The sequence below is a fragment of the Tinamus guttatus genome, unplaced genomic scaffold, assembly GCF_059628265.1.
Source record: "Tinamus guttatus ecotype Peru unplaced genomic scaffold, ASM5962826v1 Tinamus_guttatus_pri_ptg000702l, whole genome shotgun sequence".
In the NCBI taxonomy this organism is placed as follows: domain Eukaryota; kingdom Metazoa; phylum Chordata; class Aves; order Tinamiformes; family Tinamidae; genus Tinamus; species Tinamus guttatus.
The window spans coordinates 933,115-956,868 of NW_028289236.1; the positions used below are offsets into that span (position 1 = coordinate 933,115).

At 53.1% G+C, this 23,754-nt stretch overlaps 1 protein-coding gene across 1 annotated transcript; it reads right to left on the reverse strand.

Moving 5' to 3' along the window:
- Positions 1 to 215: 215 nt before the first annotated feature.
- Positions 216 to 21,999, reverse strand: LOC104577821 (uncharacterized). The gene is made up of 5 exons (XM_088536727.1): positions 21,983 to 21,999; positions 20,453 to 21,541; positions 5,413 to 5,483; positions 2,968 to 3,046; positions 216 to 363 (listed from the first exon to the last, which is right to left on the reverse strand). The coding sequence occupies exons 1-5, from the start codon at positions 21,997 to 21,999 to the stop codon at positions 216 to 218; spliced, it is 1,404 nt and encodes a 467-aa protein (XP_088392853.1).
- Positions 22,000 to 23,754: the final 1,755 nt, after the last annotated feature.

A 23,754-nucleotide genomic window follows, 5' to 3' on the forward strand; every position in this document is an offset into this window, starting at 1 on the left:
TAGCAAAGCTGCACAGCAGTCCCTGCCAGCCCCCACACATCGCAACCGAGCATCCTCCCTCAGTCATCTCAGGTTCAACAGTTGGTGGTGGATAAAGCCCACCCTGTAAGGCCCCGGCAACACTTCTCCATGCGACTGCTGAGACCTTGCCCCATGCATGCAGGGCATGGCAAGCTCTTGGATCTCCAAGCAATGTCCCTTTCTGCTGCTCTGTGTCAGGCCATGCCAATCCCTCCAGCAATTCTCTGAATGATTGAGACCAGGTAGAAGGAGCCAACAGGAGTGGGCACCTGCTTCCTGGAGCCACCGGAGACTGGTGGCTTGGTCCCAGGTGGTGGGACCAAGCAGAAGGTTCCCTCCGCTCTGAGGGAAGAAACATGAGAACTTTAGCACTGGGAAGACCTGCTATAATTAGTCGCACACCAGCAGAGAGCACTTGTCTCCCCGAACAGCTGGGCAGAGGGAAGTCTTTGCTATCCTCTATTCAATGCCCTGGAAGAAGGAGTTGGGAGAAACAAACTAAGACATCAAACCAGAGCGAGACCCAGCAGGTGGAAAGGAGAAGTTGGTAAATTAGTAAAATTGCATGTATGCAAAGGGGAAACCTTTCAGGCTCACCTAAAAGAATGTGTATTTCCATGCACCTCTGTGCCAGTGCTGTTTTTGCTCCAAGAGCTATTCTGACAAGACATGGACTCACTGGAGGACACATCAGCATCCTGTGACACCACAGGGATGAGAGCAGCCTATCTAGCACCAGCAAGCTGGTCTGCAACCAGTGGCACCAGCGTCCTCAGCATCCTCTTAGGGCTCTGAGCTCACAGGTATCTGCAGAGCAGTCCTCACCCTCTGTGCTTTGTCCCTGCTCCATCCCACTTGCAAACGCTCTTGCCTCCGTAAAAAGAAGCGTTAATGTGCCCCCACAAGGGAAAAGACTCTTTTTACCTTCTGGCATCACTGTCCTCCATTTTTAACCTTGTAATGGTGCTTGAAAAATCTGTTCTTCTGAGCACCCTTGTCTTCTCCTGCGCTCAGACTTGCTCTTTCAACAGCATGCAAACTGGGCTGAAATAAACAGTCTAAAAAGAGGTTATTACAGCTGCAAAATAAATAAGGAATGCCACAACGAGCCTGCTATTCAATGCAGAAATCCCCATGTCTCCTGGGGTTTGATACAGCCTGTACAATGTCTTCTAGCAGCCACAGGAAAAGCAGCCCGGGTCTCTGTTCACCCATGGCCACACACCAACACAGAGCTCTCAGGGGCTCACAGCCATGCAGGGCACAGGAGAAACCTGGGCAGAGCTCACCCTGTCCGTACGGAAACCTGAAATCCAGTCTGAGCTCAGGACAAGAGACACTCTCCTACTACTTGGTGGCCCACAAGATCTTTGCCCTTGGGCTAGCAGAGACCGAGCGTCACCCCTTGCCTTGCCAGCTGGCAGAGAAGAGCACAACATTTAGGTGTCCACCAACTGCCATTAGCTGCTGAACGTTGGTGCTGTCTCTTCCTCTTTCTTTGTGTGGTGCTTCCGCATGCTCACAACACCCTTAGATGCCGGCCGAGATGATGCAAGCGTTCCTGGCGTTATGTGGGTGCTGCAGCTCGGGCCCGACCGCTGGCACTGCCCCTTGTCCCCGGGGTACCGGCACAGAGCAAACAGGCTGCGCTGCCCCTGTCCGCCCCCACTGCTCTGCCTAATCCCAGCCATCCCGAGAGGCGAGGCAGCTATTCTTAGCCTCTGCGTCCCAGCGGGAAAGCGCCGTCTGGCCCAGAGCTCCAGCTCGGCTCCCTCCTCCCCAGGAGGAGCGGGAAGAAGCTTTATCTGCCGGCCAGCAACCACATGGGACCAGGAGCCACACGCGAGAGCGACAGGACGACCAGCTTTGCTGCAGGGAGACGTCCACAGCTCTGTCCCGCTCCGGCTTCCTGCGGCCCAGGGCCCCCACGCAAGCCGAGCAGCTCTCCCTGCCCACATGCTCCGGGGCAGCCTAGCGTCCCAAATAAGGCTGGGCAAACACGAATCCTGCCCGTCGAGGAGGAGACAAAGCGTTCCCGAACTTTCCCAAGCGCAGCATCCTCTCCTGCTGTTTCACTCCATCCCAAAGGCCTCAGCAGCCCAACGATGCTTTTCAAAGCCAAGAGATGCCCAAGGGTGCTCTATGGTTCATGTACCTGGCACTATTAGTGGCAGGCCAAAATCCATTCATGCCAGCTCCAAAACGTGAGTCAGCCTCCCTACTTCCCATAGTGCAGAAAACTCCTTGCTCATGATTACAGGCTGAGAAGTTCTCCCCAAGCTAAAACAGCATCTGCTAGCACTGCCTGTGGCACGTCCCCTGCAGCGCTACTCTTAAATAGTAGGAAAGGTTCTTAAAATAATGTTCATGAAAGCTCAGATCCACCTGTCAAAAATCCCCGAGCCCTGATGCCAAAGCAGTTACATCCCATTTCATAAATCTCTCCGCATGACACCTGTTTGATCTTTGACAGCACGTGCTTGCAGAGAATCGGAGGCATTCAAAGACACAGAGATGGAAATAAAGTCAAGGACGAGCCTTTATGCTCATAGAAAGGAGCTCGAACAACTGATATATTTAACTCTGACAGCAGGCAGCTCTGCTTTCCAGGTGTGCCGCACTGTCACAGATAGGTCTTCCAGTCATAGTTACCTGAGACCTCAAGGTACCAAGACCTCCCAAAGCCAGAACCAACGCTGAGAAGCCCAACGCAAGAGGCACTTGATGACATCATGCCACCCTATAGACTCAAATATGTGGGCTATTCCCACCTGGGTGGTCCCAACTACGTCTAACTGAGGCTGGAAACATCAAGGATGAAGATCCTCCATCTCTGAGGACTGTTTCTGGGCTGCCGTCCTTCTAAGGAAGGAGATTTCCCCACTGCCTGACCTAATCCAGACACGCAACGATATGTACGTGCCCTCAGGACTGTTCCTACCTCACCTTCTCCACAGAAGCCCCCTGTCCAGCTCCTCACCCATCACCTGCTGGGCTACGTGCTTGAGTGGAGGATCCTGGAGACCTGGCGATAAAAGCCAAGACAAGCTTCAGCCAATTAAGTGCCCAAATTTGCAAGGAAGGCAGATAAACGGAAAGGTTATCTCAGCACCAGGAGAGCCTTCGGAGCAAACATTCCCAGGGGAGCCCATCACATAGGCAGCCGCCACAACAGGCCCCACAGTCCTTGGACATTGAACCAAGGGAAGAAAGAGAGCAGGAAAAAAAAAAAAAGAGACCTCTTTCAAATTCTTTAAAACCCGATTTGCAGCCTGCCTGCCTTTGGGAGACGGCCAAGTCATCTGGGTGAAACGGGCACTTCCCTGCTTGTGGCCGAAAAGGAGGGAGAAAAGGCAGTTCATGACCTGCCCTCCCTTGGTGCAAGGTGCCACAGGAGAAACGCCCAAGAGCAACAGTGTGGATTTAAAGAGGTTTTCACGGAACAAACCCTACCTTCCCCACACACGCAACACACCATCCCCTGCACCTGGCCGGAGACAGCCCAATCCCTTGTGATAGGCTGGGGGCAGGAAATCTCTTGCACAATCTCTTGCATTTCCATCCCTACTAGTAGATGTCACCTATGCAAAACTTGCCCACAAACACCCAAACTCCTGTGGCGTGGGATGCACCGCCAGCTCCGAGATCTCCCGGGCAAACCCTGCCTGGCCATGCTGGGAGCAGAGGCACCGGACGGAGGGGGCGGTGGGTGACCAGCCACTTCAGCTCTGAATAACCCCTGTTAAAGCAGCTCCTGGCCTTCACTCTGCTGTTCTGGACAACCTCCAGGAACTTAAAATAGTTGATTCAGGATTTCACATTGGAATAATTTTCCCTCTCTGGAGACCTCTAAGAGGGACTTTGTTTCAGCAGCCCTTAGGGAACTGTTACCGCCAGCACCCATGCAACAGAAAGCAGGGTCATAAATCCAGCTCGGGCCATTTCTGTGACTCCTCCAAATATTCCCAGACATGCTCTGGGCATCCTTGTTAACCCGCGGATGGCCAGGCCAGACACACACCAAATCAGGCCTGTGCACACTGCCCTGCTCAACTTCCCCACTGGGCTCTCGCACAGGGGAGCGGAGGAGCATCGGGGCCCTCATGCCCTTGCCTGCTGCCATGTGTCGTGTTGCAGGCTACAACCCCACTGCTAGACCGTGACCCCGAGCGCGACACAGCCCTGAGCAGTACCAGCCTCAGTGCAGATGTATCCGAGCTATTCCTAGACGGCAGAAAGCCTCGCTCCTGTAAATAATCCACCAATTTCACAGCCCAGCGCATGCCTGTGACTTCCAACTCATTTATAGCCGGGCTGCCACTTGCCAACCCGCGTCACGCACTACCCAGCACAGAGCTGAAAGACGGCGCGTGAGCGATGCCCCTTCGCTTGCTGTAGGGGCTGCAGCACATGACACAGACAGGAGCCAACTGGAACATCTCCCTGAAGAAGAGGCGCCCGTGCCGCTTTCTCTGTCACCAGAGCGCTGGGGCAATCAGAGAAGCTCAGCACCTTCTGCAAACTGAGCAAAATCCTTGTGAAAACACTTCCACCTGGGGATGTTTACCACTGCCTCCATCCAGGTGCCAAGACTATTGCTAACAAGCCAAGGACGCCCGATGCTCCCTCCCTTCACCTGGCCGATCTGGGGAGGTGCTCAGCAGCCCCGGGGCCGGCTGCTCTCATGCCCTCCATGGTGTGAGTCTCACCCAACCCAGTCCAGCCACCTGAATGGCATAAGGGAGATCCCCAGGAGCCTCCCGAGCCGCGAGCAGGTCAAGGGCTCGCCTTGTCAACAGCCACTCTCTCTGCCTGCCATGGATTTGGCACACGCTCACACACACTGGCCGCGGCTGCAAGGGGTGCAGGGTTTTAAACCCGCCTGGCAGCCAGGAGGAAGCTTTCCTAGGAGGGCAGGGAAAGTTCATCATGCAAACGGACCAGGAGACTGCATGGGGTTGTGCTCCAAGTCCTGAAGGCAGGGGAAAGCCCCTATCAAGGCAGCACGGGAGGCGTTGCACCTCTGGGGCACGTGCAGAGGCTTTCTGCAGCCCGCTGTGCTCCCAAGCACACGCAGCCACAGGCATCCCAGCAATACAACAGTGAGCGCAAGAGCCCAGTCCTGCTGCTCTCCGTGTCCGTGTTTGCCACGCACGAACTGGAGCCACAGCCACGTGTTTCACCTGGGGTTTCACCCCGAGTGGGAGATGCAACCCGTGCCCAGCCCACAGCAGCGCAGGTTTTGCAGTCACTTCTCCCGCGGAGCAGCAGGAGAAGGGAAGGCAGAGGGGAGACAAAAGCAGCACCCACCGCCCCCCAGGCACAGCAGGAGGAACCTCTCCACAGCCCAGCAGTCCCCCCCACCCTGCTCCCGGGTCCCGCTCACGTTACCGGGCTCCTGGAAAGTGGCGGGGACCAGCAGGACAAAGAGCCCGAGCAGCAGCGGCCGCCGCAGGGGACACCTGCAAGGGAAGCAGGGACCAAGCGGTTACACCTCCCTGCAGCTCCGCACTCTCGGCGCAAGCCGGAGCCCCCCGCCCCGGGGGCAGCCTCGCACACACGGTGCAGCCACGACCCCCAAGACTCCGGTACAGCCCTGCAGCCCCTGCCCGCTCCCGGGGCTCCCCTGAACCCCGCGACGCGCCGTGGGGCCCCTCTGCAGCCTCCCACCGACGTGCTCCAGCCCCGGCGCCTCTCAGCACCCCGCGACGAGCTCCGGGACCGGCGCTCCCGTGCACCCCCCACCTCCCGCACCCCCGACGTGCTCCGCCTCGGAGCTCGCTGCCCCGCTGCCTCTCGCCGAGGAGCCCCAGCCCCGGTGCTCACCGCGGGCGCATGGTGCCCGCCGGGTGCCGGGATCGCGGCTGGGCTCGGCTCGGCTCGGCTCGGCGCGGCGGGGCGGGGCGGGGAGGCGGGGCGGGTACCGGGGCGCCGCTCGCCCCGTCCCTCCCCCTGCGGAGCCCGTTCGCCGCCGTGGTCCGAGCCCGGCTCTGCTGAAGATCCGAGGGCAGCGGGTTTCGGCGCTCAGATCAATCCTGGTCTGGAGTGAGCGAGTGGCTCCGTCCCCGGAGGCGCCGGCTGGCCCGGTTCTGCCCAGCAGGGAAGGATGCTGCGCCTGGGGAGCCCTCTTGGACCAGCCCGGCCTTTGAAGGAGCAACCCATGTCCTCCTCCTCTGTGTGCGTAGAGGCCTTGGGAAGCCCCGGAGCCTTTCCCACCACCTTTCCTCTCTTCACCAGAACAGCAGAGCCTGGGAGACCATGGGTCCTAGGAGAGCATGAGCCCTAGGAGACCATGGGCACCACCAGCCCTCACCGGGGCAATGGGGTGCAGAGCCCCTGCAGTTAACACACCTCGCTTTACCTCTCCATGCAGGCAAATGCTGCGGAGCCTGTGCTCCCTCGTGCTTTCATTCCCTCCCCTCCTCGCCCCAGCTTTCATCTCCCTCCAGCTCCTGCAGGCCCACGGCAGGCAAGGTAATCCTCCGAAAGCGCCACACCTTGCTTTGTCTCGCGCTGCGCTTTAGTGCCCTGCGGCAGCGACTTTCTGAAATTCAAGCCCTGGAAACTTCCAGCGGATCTAGGGAGTGATTCACGGATGGCGGAGGCAGTGTTTAGTCTAAGCAGCGGCTCGGCTCTAGCAGAATGAACCACGGCATGCAGCTGCTCATGGAGATGAACGTGCTATATGTCTTTTAACTACATGCCTTTACATGGTGCCTTGGGCAGTGGAGCCAAATGCTCCTGGGCCCAAGCCCTGACTAGAGGTGATATATAGCACCAAAGCTGCCTTTGATTTGGGCATGGGATGCTTTTATAGGGACAGAACTGTTAAACTTGCACATTCTCTGTTGGAAAAGTGAATTATTTCTCCTGCCTTCTTCTGCAGTTGGCTTCCTCTCTGCCAGGTAGATGCTGCTGGGTATTACTCGAGTGCCTAAACTGCACAAAGATACACGGAGGCTCAGATTTGTTGCATGGCCATTTCATGTGCGGTTTTCTGAAGGGATGATGGGTCATGGGAGCAGCTGCAGCAGCTGTGGACCTGTAGCTACCAGGAGGACGGTCCTGGGGCAAGGATGGTGCTTGGAAAAATTAAAAATAATTTGATAGTGGTGTCTGCACAGTGATCTGGCATTTAATGGGCTTGGTGTGGTATGGACAGACAGGGCAAACTCTCTTGCAGAGCACCAGAGGCTGCAGGGCAGAGTTATTGCTTTGGGGTAGGGCAGCAGTGCCCTTTCCCATCCTTATCAGCCCAGCTGGGGACCCAGAGTCTCCCCAGGTATAAATCACAGCAGGGCTGCCCTGGCCCTCCCCACGTGATTAGGTGGGCTGCCGTTTCGAGGAGAGCAGAGATACCATCGCCGCGAGCGGGAAGCGGCCGCGATGGAGGCGAGTTGCACCCCCGGGTTCCTCCTCGCTGCCTCACCTGGCTCTGCTTGGCGCCTCCAGCACGGGAAATCACCTGGGACCCACCGCGCTCCAGCACTGCGAATTTTGGGGGATAGAGGGCAGAACGGGGTGGCGTTTAACTCGCCTGCCCTCCTCACCGCTCCACGCACGTGGGTCTCTGGTCCCGCTGGCACGGAGACGGCTGCCCCAGGCAAGGAGATCTCCGTGCAAAACAAAGCCTTGCTCTGGTCTCACTGACACCAGAGCAGTTTCCCATGCTAATAAAATGTCCTCCCACTGTGCTTTAAAGTTTTAAAGCCACGACCACGAGGGACAGATAATGAGGCTCATCTTTCCCAAGCAAACAAACACTACCCGCTGCAGGGAAGGGGGGGATGCTGCCAGGGAGGCTGCTCTTTCCAAAGCCGACCGCACAGAAAGCAGTGGAGCTCTCCCAGCCACTCGGCTCCCAAGTTTCCCAAGCTCCTTCCAGAAAGCCCTTGCAGCGCCGCAGGCTCCAGGCTCTGACAAAGTTTTTGCATTTTTGTCTCTGCATGTCAGTGCCCGGCATGGCTTCCACAGGGTCCCGCTTTCCTCCCTCCCTGCTCCTGGCTCCTGTCTTTTCCTTCCGTGCCGCTTCCCGGGGCTGGTGGCCCAGGGGCTGCGGTGCCCTGGGCAGAGGTGCCTCATCTGGGGGCTGCTCCGCATGGGAAGTGCAGCCCCCATCAGCTCCAATGGCAACAGCAGACCCGGGTGTCTCACGGTGCTGGCCAAGGAGGTGACCTACAAGGTGGGACTGTTGGGTCCCCCCCCAAAAACCTGCTGCTGCTGCTGGAGCAGGGGGGAAGCAGGGGAAACGGAGCAGCAGGAGCCTCGGGCTGGGGCCCAGGGGGAGCAGTGAGGGACGAGCAGACAAAGGACAATATTTGGCAAGCGGCCGGGCAGAAAAACAAAAGGCCACGGCGAGCCGGGGAGCAGGAAAACCAGCCGAGTGACGGGAGGCTCTTCTGCATGTGCCTGCCACCGGCCTCTTGCCTGAGTCATGGCGGCCGCGACAGAGCCGGCCTTTGTAACCTGCCTCCTCGACGTGACATTTATCGGTATTCCAGCGGCTTTTCCCAGCGCTGCACAGCCCTTGGAGCCGTTTGTTTTCCACCCGCTCTGTGCGTCATGGCAGAACCACGCTCCGGGAAAGCAGCACGCCGCACACATGGCTCGGCCTCGGGTGCAGGGCTGCCGCCCCAGGGCCCCCTCAAGCGGCACTGCAGTCAGGGATGGAGCCGCCTGCTCTTCTTGGGAGTTACATTGCAAAGACTTGCATTTCCCAATGAGGAGTTTCACCCCAAAAGTCATCAGCCGCTGAAGACCCTCTCCACCTTGGGGCACAGGTGTCCCTGCAAGATCCAGCCAAAGGAGACATCCGAGACCCTTCCTCCCACTAAGTGATGGACACAGTGCAGGACACAGTGCTGCCCTGGCTGGTCTCCTTTCCACTGCCGTGACCCCAGGCTGATCCCAGAGCACCACTGTGCAGTGAAAGTGCTCCAAGCTTTGCTGCTAATTTTGAATCCCCCGCCTCCCTCCTCCTAGGCTTTTCTCCCTTTTTTTCTTTTTTCTTTTTTCTTTTTTTTTTTCAGGCCCTGGCTGGTGAGGATGCCCACAAAGCATCAAAGCAAGGAGGTCAAGGCCTCCAGGGTGGAGTCACTCCGATTACAATTACCCCCGGGCTGAGAAAGGGGAAATGCTCCCTCCTCAAAGGCACGGCTTGGAGGGCTCCCTCCCGCACGGCTCAGCGCAGACCGCTCCAAATGAGAGAAAAAAGAGCCCTGCTCTCCTCGGCAAAGGCATGCAGGGTTATTGCAAAGCTCCCATCCTGGGGGCCTGCCGGAGGGCTCCCCCCACTCATTCCAGTGCTCACCTAGGAAGCAGAGATGGATTTCCTGGGCTGTTTTGGCATGGCAGAAGGACAACAGCGAGCAATGAGAAGTGGCCCCCAGGGATTTGCAAGCCGCACTACCAGCCAGCTCTGCATTTCTCTGCTGCTTCCTTTGCTCTGACTCAGAAGTCCGTGTGCACTTGCAGCCTGGACGGTAAGCCAGAGTAGTGGCACAGGGAGCAGACCAGGGAAAGCTGTGTGGCTGCAGAGGACCTCGCTGTAGCCTCCCTTCCGACAAGATCTGACAGGGAATGTAACCGCATCCTGACTCTGTCTGCAAAATGCATCCCCCTGCACACAGCGCAGTGAAGGACAGGGTTTGGGAAGGACCCAAGGAGCTCAGGCAGGGAGTGGGGATAATTGGAAATCCAGATATTCCCCAAAAGGGGGGAACCTGGCGAGTGCAAGACTGTGGCGGAGTTGGGAAGCACGTTACCCGTCCATGTGCACAGGGATGAGCTAGCACAGACCCGGGTGCCGGGGAGGCTGCAACCATAGCAGCTCTGCAGCTAGCCACAGCAGCCGACCTTAGCAAATGCATGAGCAGGGGCTGGAGAGAGGCAGGAAAGAGTCATTACGCGGGTGGCTGGAGAGCTGGAAAGGCTACAGGATCTGCAGCCCACCCGTAAGCTCCTGTGGATGCAGAAACAACAGCACGGTGCAAGTTGCTGTGGTTGGCAGGGAGGCAAACAGAGCCCAGGGGACAAGGTGCCACCGAGTCCTGCCTCAGCAGGGGCAGGGCGGGCTCCAGTCTGCAGCCCCATGAGGCATGGCTCCCCCAGCGAGGAAAGCGGGCTGCTCCGGGACAGGGCAAGGCTGAGCAGAGCCTCTCGCCATCCACCCCAGCCACGGGCTGAGCAACCCGTTTGGCTGAGTCACGACTCCATGGAGATTGCCTGGCCTGATCCCAAGCCGGATATCAGCAATAAAAGAGCTGAGCAACACACGAGAGAGATAAGGACACGCAAGAGCACTTGCGCCAGAGCCAGCAGATACACAACTGTGCATCTGGCATGGTCATAGCCGAAAGCTCACCCCTATGTGCACAGTAACCTCTGCCTCGTGCAAGGAGAAGGGTGGCCCAAGAGCCATCCACATGCCCATCCTAAGTCTCAGTGGGGTCCGAGGAGCCCCTGTGCAGAGTCAGCAGAGAGACAGCGAGCCCCAAATGCCTGAGCCTTGCACGTCCTCGACCCAGCTCCCTCCTGCTTCCTGCTGCATGGCTTTTGCCTGCACCCTGGAGTGACGTCTGCCCCTCCAAATGGCCTCCCCACTTCCCCACTTGGCTCAGGCAAGTGGAGTGTCCTGGCTGTCCCCGCTCCCCTCTTCTCCTCCATGACTCATCCACTCCATGGAAAAAAGTCAATACTTCTGCACACATCAAAAGAAATGCTGAGAGAAGCGTTTCATGGGAAAGGGGACAAGGCGGATGCTTCTTGCATGGCTCATCCATTTGGCTCGCCCTTGGGTTTCTCTGACTCTCAGTTGGGTGTGGAAAATAGCACGTTTCCCCTTCTGCTTCATAGTCCTGTTTGTATGATGCCAGTGGGAAATGTAGAGGGTACAGCTTTGATGCCATGTGAAACCTTGGTGCACACACAGCACAAGCATGGTGTGAAAGTCTGGTGTCCGCAGATTGAGAGGGTCCCTAGGGAGCTGGAGACCATGCTGAGAAGAGCAAACAAAATGATCCAGGGGATGGAGCAACTAGCTCATGGGAGAGGTGGTCATGGCAGAAGCTCTCATTAGGAGACAAGAAGGTGGAAGGGGCATGATGGACGGTTACAAGTTCATGAAGGCAGTGGATGAGGTGAATGCAGAGCTGATCCTACAACACCAGCACTAGGGGCACTAGGTAACACTCATCGAAGAAGGGCTGAAAGCACGTCTAAGAAAGCATTTCCGGCCCCAACAGTACTGCCCTTCTGGAGCCTGCTGCTAGGGTAGGGTGTGGAAGTGGATGGGATCAACAGGTCAGAAAGCGAGGAGGGAAATTCTTGGCCAACAAGCCCATGAACAGATCCTAAATGGCCTACATAGGCATGTCCCTTCCAATATCCTTAATCCAATGACTTGAGATGTTGTGGAGGATATAAATATACAGTCCACAGCCAGTAACCAGGCATAAGTTTCTTCCCATTCTTATTGCTAAACCCAGCGGAGCCCGGCAAGCTCACAGAAACTTCCCCCGCACTCCCAGTTTAGTCACAGAGCCTGAATTGCTCATGCTAGGGAGGAGTCCTCCCACATCAGGACATCCTGGCTGCCGGCTCTAGCTCTTCTGGATCTCTCCCCCAGTTCCACTTGGTTTGCATGGGGCCACCCACAGCCTGCAGGACTCCTCAGGCCCATGGCCAGGAGACCCCTTCCTCTTGCCCGAACTGCCTTAGTTGGCCTGTCTGAGGGTGCTGTGCCCCGTTCAGCTCTGCTCACAAACACACACTTCCCTTTTCCTCTCCAGAGACTTGCAGATCAGTTCACATCAAAATCATCCTTGCTTGACACGAGTCAGGGCTGTTAGCCACAGAGCAGGCAAACTCTGCCAAATTCCTGCTTCCCATCCCCAGCCCTTTCAAAGAGATCTCTTTAAAGCTATTTATTCTGACACACACAGAAATGCACGCATTCCTTATCCTTCCTTCACTGACAGACAGGTACTCGCTTGAGCATCCTGAGAGCCTTGAACTCTGGCCAAGCATGAAATGGTCTCTGCAGGAGGCATCTGGGGCCAGCCTGCTGATGGACCAGTCTGCACCCTTTGACCATTATAATTACAGTGGTTTTCTCTGGATTACAGACGAGCAGCGCATGGCTGGGAGGACATAGGTGGCATATGGCTGGCAGCAGGAGCGGGGCCTGATGGGACAAGCAGGATGTTGTGCAATGCCTGGTCTTACAGATTGCATGTCCTGCTCACTTGAGACTGCTCTGCTCATACCTGCACTTTGCCTGGGTGGAAATAAAACCAAGAGGAAACCGTCCTCAAACAGGAGGACCAGGGATACGGCAATGCTGGTCTCTTGGAGACAGACCCGGAACACAGCCAGTACACCTGCTGCAAGCCTTCTTCGGCAGGAGGCTTTTGGCCCTGATCCTAGTGCAGTATCAAGGCAGCTTGGCATCAGCCTGGCAATGAATTGCCCCTGTCTGATTAGGATGGCCCTGAACTGCTGGGTGGCTTCCAGGAACCATGAGATTATTACCTCCTCTTTCCCCGATTACACCCAGCATTATCCCTGGAAAACAATGGCCAACCTTGCCTTAGCATTAGCTGAAAGAAAAAAAAATAAAGTCTTTTGCCCCAGCCAAACTCAAAATAGGAGCTGCTTCCTCCCTGGGAAAAAGAAATTCCCATTTCCCCACAGAGGAGCTCGTGATGGCCTGCACTTCAGGACTGGCCTGCCCCAAGTAACTCAGTGACTGGACATGTGGAAGCTCTTCCCTGCTCTTCCATGTCAGGATATACAGAAGTGCTGAATAAAGGTGCTGAGCCATGGGACTTCCCACGCACCCCAAGAAGGTCTGATCTCCTGGGATGGTTTCCCATACAATATCAGAGCCATGAGGATCCTGGTCCTTGAGGATCCTCCCAGACAGCTTGTGCACATCACTGAATGTGCTGGAGAGCACTGGAATAGCATCTCAGGAGCTAGACAAGGATAGAGGAGTTTTACAGTAAAGCCCAGACTGAAGCTAAGATGGCAAGCCAGGGCAGAGCTTCCTGCTTCTCCATCAACTTCAGCATCTGCTTGCAAATTCAGCAGACAAAAAGACAAAAAAAAAATGCTTGGGTAGTCCTGAACCCTCTGCCCTATTGAGCTCTCTGCCCTGTGAGGAAAAGGATTTTGCGCTGCTGGGAGATATCCCTGATGCCCGCAGCTTGTGCCTATTTCCCTGCTGCTGCTCCTTCGAGATGCGGGAGCACCCAGCTGGTGCTTGCCACTCTTGAGACTGTCACCTCCTGTGCCTGACACTGCCGTGGCCTCCCCATCCTTACCCTGCTAACCCTGTGCTCTCCCGGGTCCCTGCAACTCCCTGGGTGCCTCCCTGCATTACAGAGATTTGCTGAGCTCTTCACGGCTGGTTTGCGCACACTTTGCAAAATCTTGCTCAAGTTTGCTTCTAGTCCTCTTGCTTTCCTGTTTACATCTGACCTGCTGTGTTTTTTGAGCTTCCCCGCTCTTTTGGCAGGCCTTCTGCTCTTAAGCATTGACCTTTTCCCCATGCTGCCCACTCTTTCTCGTCATCTGTGCAGGGGCTTTATTAGACTGCCCTTTTTGCTTTTTGTACTTTGGTACACATGTTCAGGGACTCTTAATACAGTGTTTTACTTCAGCCTCCAGGCAGCTTGAAGAGTTGGGGGTTTTGGGCCACACTTTTGAGAGTTCTTGTGTTCACCTGCTTTTTTCCTTTCCCTTTCCCATTCCCTCCCTTTCCCTTTCTCTTTGCCTTCCCTTCCTTTCCCTTTCCGTTGACTCATTTTTACATGATCTCTTATCTTGACAATGAGTAACTGAGTACTAGATTCATTCAGCCTGCTCTTCCTTATTACAAAATTAAATCACATTATACCACAGGCTGTGTTGGATCCTCTTGAGCTAAGCCGCATGCGCTGCTCAAGAGCAGAGAAGATCTGCTCCAAGAGCATCTTTTCCTGTGGGTTCTTGAAGCATTTGTCGTGGAATGGCATCATTTACAGCATACAAAGATTTTATCTTTATACTTTGTTCCCTGATGCTTTGATCCTGTCTGCAAGTGGAGAGTCAAAGTATCACCTAATTATTGCCTCTCCTAGAGTTGCAGCTCCCCTAGTTTCATTTGGGATTTCCCCATCACTATCACTGTCCTGAGCAGACAGTATCTTTGTTATTAGCAAAGTCTGGGATTTGTTAGTAGGAAGTGCTCCAAGAGATGTCCAAGGAGGTCTCTTATCCCTTAATATCTTTTATGTTACCCTCCACATACATTGCCATGCCCTGGTAGGTCCTTCTCTCTCTGTCCTATGAAGCTGTAGACCCTGGGTTTTATTGACCCACCATTCTGGTTCTCCCTCCTTGTTTCTTAGCCATCAGGCATCAGTACACTTGCAGGTTTGCTTTCACTCTGTTGCTCTGACCCGCACTTGCTGCTGTCCTGAAACTGTGGGGGGTCTGATTCCTCCTTATTTATTGCAGTTAGGCTGTTTGTTTACTTTCTGGCCTTTCAGAGGTTCAGTGAACATTAGCCACATTCCCTGCATGACTCATACCAGTCCAAACCAGGTGCTCTCCTCCACCTGCCTGCTTCTGCCTTGAATACAGGCATTTCAGTTATCAGCACCAGCAGTCTGGCTCTGTTACAAAGAAGGAAGAGCTTCCCTGCCCTGTGCACGTCCCTCACATTTCCAAAGGTAGCCCAGATCATACTACAATTAATGTCCCTGCCTTTCTATCATCATCTCATCCCCATCCTGAGACTCCAGCTCTCAGTCCATCTCCCGGGTGTCACCTGTGGGACTTTCAGGGTTTCAGAGAGCAGCAGAGAGAGGTCATGGACTCTAGTTTCTGTCCACACAACCTGGATGTAGCCAGCAGGACATCCCTCTCACACTCACCTGTGTCATGGGTACCAGGATGCTGCTCTGCTTCAACTGGAACATCTCTCTGGCTGCAAGTAAAGGCAGTGAGTATCAAAATATCCTGGTGGAGTCGCTTGTGACTTTCAAAATTACTGTGCACCAGGCACTGCTTTCCCCATAGATCCTGACCTGCTGCTTGGCTCTAGTGATGAGAAAATGGGCTGTATTCTCTCAGCACTTGCAAACTGCTTTTGGCTCATCTTTACTGCTCAGCAAACACCCCCAAACAGGTCAGCACTTTCTTAATGGCAAAACTATGTGAGGAATTTCTCCTAAGGCAGTTGGGCCCTTTCCAAAGCCTGCGAACTGCCAAATCCTCCCTACTCTCCCCAGCACCCCTTTCCCCCCAGCAGAGAACAAGGTGCAAACATGGACCTTGAAGGCATGCCATGCACTTCCACTTCTCCCCTTGTGTCCACTGAGGCTAGGGGAGACAGGACCCTCCCACGTCCCATGGGAAGGGAATTGACCATGGCAAGGGAATTGACCATGGGAAGGGGCTGATCTTGCCCTGGGTCTCTACCAGATCAGCTGATCCCTTAGCTGTCACAGCACTCTGGGGACATAGAAGGCAGCCAAAAGTTTAGGTCTGAAGCTTCTGGCATGTCATTGTGGTCTCTCATGAAGCAGGTGGCATCACTGCCACTGGGCAAGTGGAAGGGGAAGTCTCCCAGGTGCGCAGGCTAGGTGATGCTCTCACTCACTGGTATCGTTGCCTCCTGTGATGTTTTTCACCTCAGGTCACAGGAGGCAACGATCACACCTCAGGATGCCTCTAAAAGTCCAGCTCCTGGATTCATGAGATTAGGTGAGATACTTGGCTTTCCTGTAAAAGACCATCTTGAGCTCTCCTTTGCAGTTGTATCTGTGGAGCCACACTTTCCTGCCTTTCCTGCTCTATGAGTCCTAGAGTTTTTTCGAGGCAAGATACAGACCCCTTCAGAGCATGACGAGCATGCCCAGCATGGTCTTGCTCCTCAGGTGTACCTTCTCTTGCCACTCCATGAGTAGTCCAGAAACACCTGAAGATCACAGCTCAGCAGCACCAGCCCTGCAAAAGGAAAGACAAGCTCAGCAAACTGGAAGAGGAACGCACCCTCCGGGTATGGATACCAAACCAACCCCCCACAGAGCAAAATCAACCGTTTCCTGGTACCTGAAACTTCCTCTAATTTATGAGCACTGTTGCCAGTTGCCAAAAGAAGGCTTCTTATCTGCACTGTACTTTGGGTTCACGGCTGCTTTGTAAGTGCAGAGTGATTTGCCCTCCCCTTTCCCCCAATCTCCCTGAAGGCCTCCTGGTGAAGGTGCAGCCATCCCTGCCCAGCCCTTGGTCCCTGCATGAGATCTTTTGCCTTATAGGGAGACCTCCCACAGCCAGACCATAAGGGCAAGGCTACAGGGAGGATGCTCCAGGGTGAGACCCAAAGCGCAGGGCTCCTGCTGCTGCCTCTTGCAGTCAGCATGGGTTTTCTGCCCCAGCTGGATGCCTGTCTGCTTCATTTTCTCTGGCTTCTATTTATGGGTAGGAAAGTTGACTTTTTTTTCTCCTGTCTAGCTGCTGTGAAGGTGAAGGAGCATTTCCGGGGGACCCAGCCCCTCTGTGTATTCATTGGGAAAGTGCCAAGGGCCCTTGAAAGCCAAGCACCTAAAAATAAGATAGGCCTGGTCACCCAGTGATGTTTTTCAGGACTTGGTGACTCAGCTGCACTTGGAATTTTACTCAAATAAGGATACCAAATGGTGGATCTAATCTGGGCACCAATGGAGCATTTCTGCAAACATAGTACCAGACTTTTCATCCTTCCCTAAACCACCAGATCCTCTCTGAAGAAAAAGTAGGCTCAAACTCCACATTTGGGAAAGAGGCACAGGGAAACAGCACAGAAGACAAGGCACCAGTCTGGATTGTTCTAAAAGAAACACAGAGTCACAGGGAGTCAACCACACACCGGAATGGCAACATTACCATGGACCAAGCATAGATCAAACCAGAGGTGGATCCTGGAAATGCCAGGTGGTTCTGGCCTTGTGCCTATCTGGATGCCCTTCTCCTGAGGGCACCAGTAGATCTTGGCTGCACTGAGCAGCCCCCAGTATCTAAGACTAGGGAGATCTCCTAATGCAGGTACCACAGTGCCACTTGCAGGACAGGCCTTGGTATCTCAGGTCCTTGCTGGGAAGCCAGGCAGCTCTTCTATGTTGTTATTCCCTGTTAAAAATTGCAAGCATCACCCCACTACTACCACCACCGCCATCACTGTTCAATTTTAACACGTTTTATATAGGTCTTCAGAGGCTGTGGTGTGCATGGCCTTGGGAGAAGAAGCAACCAAGGCCTGACGCCTACCTGGTGTTGACTACCAAGGCCTTTTGTACGTAAAGAAATTTTTCTTTACATACATGAGAGAAAAATACGTGAAATCCATTCTTCTCTGCCTTCAATGAGTCCTCTTGAAAAGGAGAGTGCAGGAGAAAAGCAGAGGTATGAGCTGCTGTTAAAACTAGTGGGATTTGACCTGTTGCTCTTAGACATGAGTCATACTTGAGGCTGTATCCTGCCCTTCATTCCTGACGCAGGAGGGGGTGAGCTCCTGCAAGCGCACAAGGCAGACTGGGGCTGAAATGTGAGAGGATCTCCTGTGCTTGCTCTGCAGAGCCCCCGTAAAGGCTGGACCAGCGGCTGGAGCAAGGCTGTGCTGCCTGATTGCTAGTCCAGATGTTCTGTCTGACTGCTAGGACAGATGTGCTCGTTCTTCTCCCCATCACCTCAGGATGCAGCCTAGAGTATGACTTCTGGCACCTCCAAGTGCAATTTGATTTTAGCACCTTGAGTGTTTTCGGACCACAGCTTCACAAGAGGCAGGAAAAGGGATGGGGCCTTGCCCAGCTGGCCGTGCGCTCGCCCAGAGAGGAGGTCTGCTAGACACCATGGCCTCCTCTTCACGGGAAACTGCCCTCTGTTGCGCTACCGTCTGGAGCTGGGGGTGGCTGACTTCCGAACGGAAAGTATGTCCTCATTCAACCTTTGGCACGATCGCTCTGCCCTCTGCCAATCCCTGTGGCAGTAAACTGGGAGCCGAGGGACAGGCCAGACGCCAGAAATCTAGCTAGGTTCACATGCAATAAATTCAGTGAAGGAAAACTGTACAGATGTCTGGGATAAATATTTTGGAAAAGAGCAAGCAAGATAGGCCAGCAGCTGAGCGTGTTTCTTGTGCACGTTGTGCAATGAGGTGCGCATGGAAGCAGAGTCTCAACAGTCAAACATCCCTTTCCTCTGAGAGCTTGTTGCCTTGCTGGAATTTCAGACAGGCTTGGTCTCAGGGAGTGAGATTGGGACTGACTCTAGGTAGCAAAAATACTTAGCCCTTCTCTGAGTTAGCACAGCTGGAACAACTGTCCTTGCCCATGGATGCACACTGTGCCATACCGTGCAGACATAACTCTTGGAGGTTGTGGATAACAGCTCTGATGCATCCCACCTGCCCGGCAAGGGGCTGAGCTCTTCTCATCTGCCCCCAACACGGCTGATGGGAGAGACACGCAAGGAGGCCTTCTCCCATACCTGGCATTGTGGTCCTGTTTTGAGCCCTGTTGTCAGGGTTATAGGAGCATCTAAGCTTGCCCTCTTGTGGCGGATGCACACACAAGCAAGCCGTGATCCACCTGCCCAGGTGGAGTTAATGGCTATGTCTGCTACCGCAGCAGCTCTCCCTGCTTGTCCTTAACAGACAGGGCATTTTATCCGTTCACTAGCCTCCGTAGATGGCAGGCTAATCAGCCTGGAAAAGGCAAGGAGAGATCTAGTGGCCTTTGTCTACACAGAGTGTCACAGAGAAGAAAGACAAGTCTCTGCAGGAAGAGGATGAGAAGCTACAGACACAAGCTGCACCAGGACAAATGCTGGATGGGCTTGGAGTGGCAGCGCGTGGGGAAAGGCTTGAAGCAGTGGTCTTCTGAGGTGCCTTTCCACCCAAATCTCTGTGATTTTTAATACTGGGATTTTAAGACTGTTTTTGCGTGTGTGTGTGTGTGTGTGTATGTGTGTGTGTTCATTAAGACTGTTCATAAGCCTCTTCTCAGTCACCTCTCAGCAATTCCATTTCCTATACCTCTTATTTCTAAAACCTTTATGCTGTTCTTTGCTATTTCACACAATCTGCATCTCCTCAAAATTACGGTGGCAGAAGCTGGCTTGAGACTCCCTCCCTGTGAGCTAAGAAGACGGATAGCACCATGAAGCTGTTCACGGTGAGAGAGTGCCACATATATCCCAGCATGGCACAAGCCTCCATTCCCAGATGTCTTCATGCTTCAGCTGCAATCCAAGATAGCCCAGACACTATTTTGCAGCTCATGCCCCTCCACCAGCCATTCTCCTGGGCTAACCGTAACTCAAACTACTCTTTGGCATAGCAGAAGTCTGGACAAGGTGCAACCACCCTTGGGGGCAAGAGGGAGGAGATATAAGAAAAAAAGAGATGTACCTGCACTTCAGCAGATATATATAAATATATATTTTTAAGGTAAACACAAAACACAACAGACGAAACATTATCACCAAAGAAACCACTGAAAACAAGGATGCCCCTAGATTTGCAACTAGATTACTATTAATGTGTTTTTAAAGAGAGGCCTGCAGATGCATAGAAGAGCTTGTAAAAGACCTGCGCATGCAATCTACCTGAGAAGTCCCTATACTTCTTTTTTGCTTGCACATCTGTGTGAAAAAGTCTTTTGAACCAGCCACAGGTGACGGTCCTATTGCAACTCTGTACTGGGATACAGAAGACTTCACCAGGCAGACCTCAGAGAGTCACTGTCTGTCAGGCAGGTGAGCGCTCACTGTATCCTTGCCTGGAGATTGTCTTCATCAGCTGGAGCAAACGGGTGGCCAGAGGTGACCAGGTCAGCTTGCTTTTGCAAATGCAGCCTGCATTTTTGGCCAGCCATCAGAGAACATGGAGCACCTTGACTGATGAAATGTTCAATGGCTTCTCATCTCCCAGCACCTCACTGTGCTTTCCAGACAGCATGCAACCTTTAGAAATTGTCAAGACTGCGACAGGCAAAGTTTATCAAGTGAACTTATTTTGAATGGAGCTACGTACTAAATTGATGTCTGCTCCCAGGCTGAGTCAGCAGAAGAAAGGGAAGTCCTAAAGGGGACTGTGCTTTGAAAAAGTACTTACAAGAAAAAAAAAAAAAAATCACTGCATTGAGGAAAACCCTGCTCCTTGGCCTCAGCCAGTTTTTGGACACACAGTGAAAAACCCACATGCTACCTTGCTTTAAGCCCAGTTTGCTAGGAGCCTAGAGATGTCCTGCTCTTGGAAACCCTCCAAGTTGCATATCTGGTTCTATCTGCTTTACTACCAATGTCCTCTTGTACCACCGAAGTGGCAGCACAGCTGAGTCAGGCCCTATTTAACATCCAAGACACACGTGCACTGGAGAATCTAGGTCTTCATAGCAGAGCTCACCAATGTATGCTGTAAGAGAGCTCGTTGTCTTCACTCCAGTGCTTGCCTGTCCTTCTCCTCCTGTTTCGCTCTGCCATCACGATGGCAGCCACAACACTGACAAGCACCGTGATGGTGATAATGAGCACAGTTGCCATCTCTGCAGCACAGAGCTGGGTGTCCACAGAGGCCAGTGGGATGTTCCTCAGCACTGCTGGCTCTGTACACGTCATGTTCTCATAGTGGTCTAGGACCAGACGCTGGACACTATGCAGCTTGGCAAAGACCCTCTGTAGGTCGCAGTCACAGAACCAAGGGTTGTCAGAAAGCAGAATGTGTGTCCCAGCGGTCTGGAGGCTTAGGAAGGTTTTGAACCTGATGTGCTCAATGCAGTTATGCTCCAAGTTCAGGACGGTGAGGCTACTCAAGGATGTGAAGACACCAGGGCCAATTGTCTTGATCCTGTTGCCTTCCAAGTTCAAAATCTCCAAATGCTGCAGCATGGAGAAATCCCCGTCGTGAAGGCTGAGCAGCTGGTTGTTCTGCAGGTGAAGTTGCCGCAGGCGGATTAAGCTTCGAAAGGCCCCAGGTTCGATGGAGGATATGTTGTTGTTTTGGATGTTGAGTTTCTGCAGGTTCTCAAAATTTTGAAAGTTCCTGAAACGAGCTGCCTGGATCCTGTTGTGGGACAACGACAGCTCGAGGAGAGCGCTGAGCCCAGCTGAAAAACTGCTTCCTAGCACTGTGATCACGTTCCCACTGATATCAAGCTTCTGGAGTCTCTCCAAAGAGCGAAATGCTCCCCTTCCTACCTCAGCAATGTCATTCCTGCACAGAAGGAGAACTTGCAGCTTCCACAGGGATTTCAGTGCCAGGCTGGGCATAGTATGCAAGCCACTGTTAGACAAATCCAAGTGCTCTGTCTCTGGCGGAAAGATGAGGCTTCCGCTCAGATTGACTCCAGAACAGTTCACAAATCTTGCCCCCTCTTTGCAAAGGCAGACTTTAGGGCAAGGCTGAAGAAATTCAGCGCTTGCAAAGAAGAGAATCCAAACCCAGAATAAGTAGTGGGTGTGCATCTTCTGTTTCATCTTGGGCAGCCAGCTCTTCCTGCAAAATAATTAAGGAATGATGAGAAATGCAGAGGTACATGTATGGTAGCCTTTTGAGCTTGTTTTTGTTTTTTTTTTTTTTTGTTAACTGGCAACAGTGTTTGTCTTGGCCCTGTCATTTCCTGCACCATTTCTCTGGTGTCAAGACTGAACATGTTTCTCCATGGCCATACTGCTGAAGGGTCTCCCAGCCTGAAGCACCTTCCCCACACTTGACCTGGAAAGGTGTGTTACTAACCCAGATCATTTTCTGATCCATCTTGCAGCGCCACCTCACAAGCTATTTCATCCTCACAGGTAAGAGGTGCAAACAGCATCCCAGGGGAAGGACTGTGAAACAACTTTATAGCCATATAAAGAAAGCAGGTTAGTTTACAGTGTCAGCTTTCAAGCTGGGGCCAACCTCACTGCTACACTAACACTTCCTCTCATCACTCACCTCAGGGCCATCTCCATCCCACCAGGAGCACTGTGCACCAGCTGACCTCTGATTGCTTCTGCTCACTGGAAGATATGTTCATCAACACCTGGCAAAGGCATAAGAGACATGCTAAATTTTTAATGAATGTGTGCCCGGGAGTTGCACTTGCTGTGATCTGCCCAAATCGAGGCTGTTCCACCGTGCAACACAACGACCACACATTTTCTTATAACTTAACAAACACCTCTGTTGTGCAGCCAAGGCTGTCTGTGGTTTCACCGCAGGACCAGTTTAAGAAGGTCAAGCACTGGGACCTCTCTTGGTCCTGCTTTGGTGGCTATCTGTCCATACAACTTTCAAGCTTGAGAAATGCAGGAGAGACCTTGAGAGATGTCAGTGAACTACGGTGTAACTAGATGTAACGGTGTACAGAGGAAGGGGGCTTGCTAAACCTAAGGGCTTCACTAACTGTCACTGTCAGCTGTCAAATGCGGAGGAGACAGAGCTGGACTCATCTGCACAGTGATGAGACCGGATGATACAAGGCAAATCCAAAGAGGGTGTAAGGGAACTCTCCTCACCCCTAAACATGGGGCCATCCTGGGACAGAGTGAAGAGAACTGGGGGAGCTCTGGCCTCTGAGGTGTCCTAGTCTCACCCAGCTGCAGCTCTGCACAGTTGTTCCCAACTTTGAGGTGCTCTTGTCTGGGGCATGGTTTGGACAAAGACTTCTGGCAGTGCCCCCTGCCCTGCACTGGTTCATACAAAGAGTGGTGCTTTGGGGATTTGAGCTTGTCCTGACAGGGAACTAGCGGGGTTGTACTACATAGCACAAGAACACAACTACAGGAGACACCGAGAGGTCTTTTTTCCCCATTTCTAATTTCCATATGCTCTGGAAAAAAAAAAGTTATACTTCTCCTATTTCCTTATCAGTGAGGCTAAAATAATAATAATAATAAAAAAAACACATAAGAAAGGTCAGTTATCCTCATCATTAAATGAGACTCCTCTTCATCGAATTCTGAAGCAGAAATATCTCAGCAGCTACTTTCTCAGGCTCACCGTTTTTTCGAATCTCTGGAGCTAACCTTCCCTTACCTTCATGCTCTGTCTTTGCATCCATCATGATGGAGATCAGTTATAATGGCTGTAATGTCCGGTGTTTCAAAGTACCTCTGTATTTCAAAATGAAAAAAAAACAACCAAACAACAACACCACATACTTTTTTTCCCCTAAGCAATAGTATGAGACAGAGGCATGAAAAGCTGTAGGTTCAGAGCACAGGCTTACTGGGACTGTTGCTGGCTTTGTGCCTAAGCTAGTAGTACAGTAGAGCCCTGAACCCTTGAAGAAAGGTCACAAACAGCAAGAAGTGTTAGCCTCAGGCTTGGGTGCCTCTTAACATACTTTACAGGTGACAAAACAGCACCAACTGACCTATGCAAGCCATGCTACCCCCCCAGGCCACTGCGGGATTTGATCAAAAGTGATCCTTAGGCAAATGGCAAGATTAATCATCATCATCATCAATCATCAGCAAAAAATCCTTTCCCTTTACAGCATTGCCTCCCTTTGCTTCTTCCATAGGTAGGTGCTGGAAAATCAAAATGTCTTTTACCTGTCTTGTGGCTCTATCTTCTGCCTTCCTCTGTGGACATCCACCCATAGCCAAAGCTAGCTGGAAAGCCTTAGCTGGAAGCACTAGGCATGTGCAGAAAGAGCAGAGGACGGCTAGAGAAGGGGAGTGTTAATAATTCAGGTAGCTCAAAGTAGCAAAGGAGCAAAG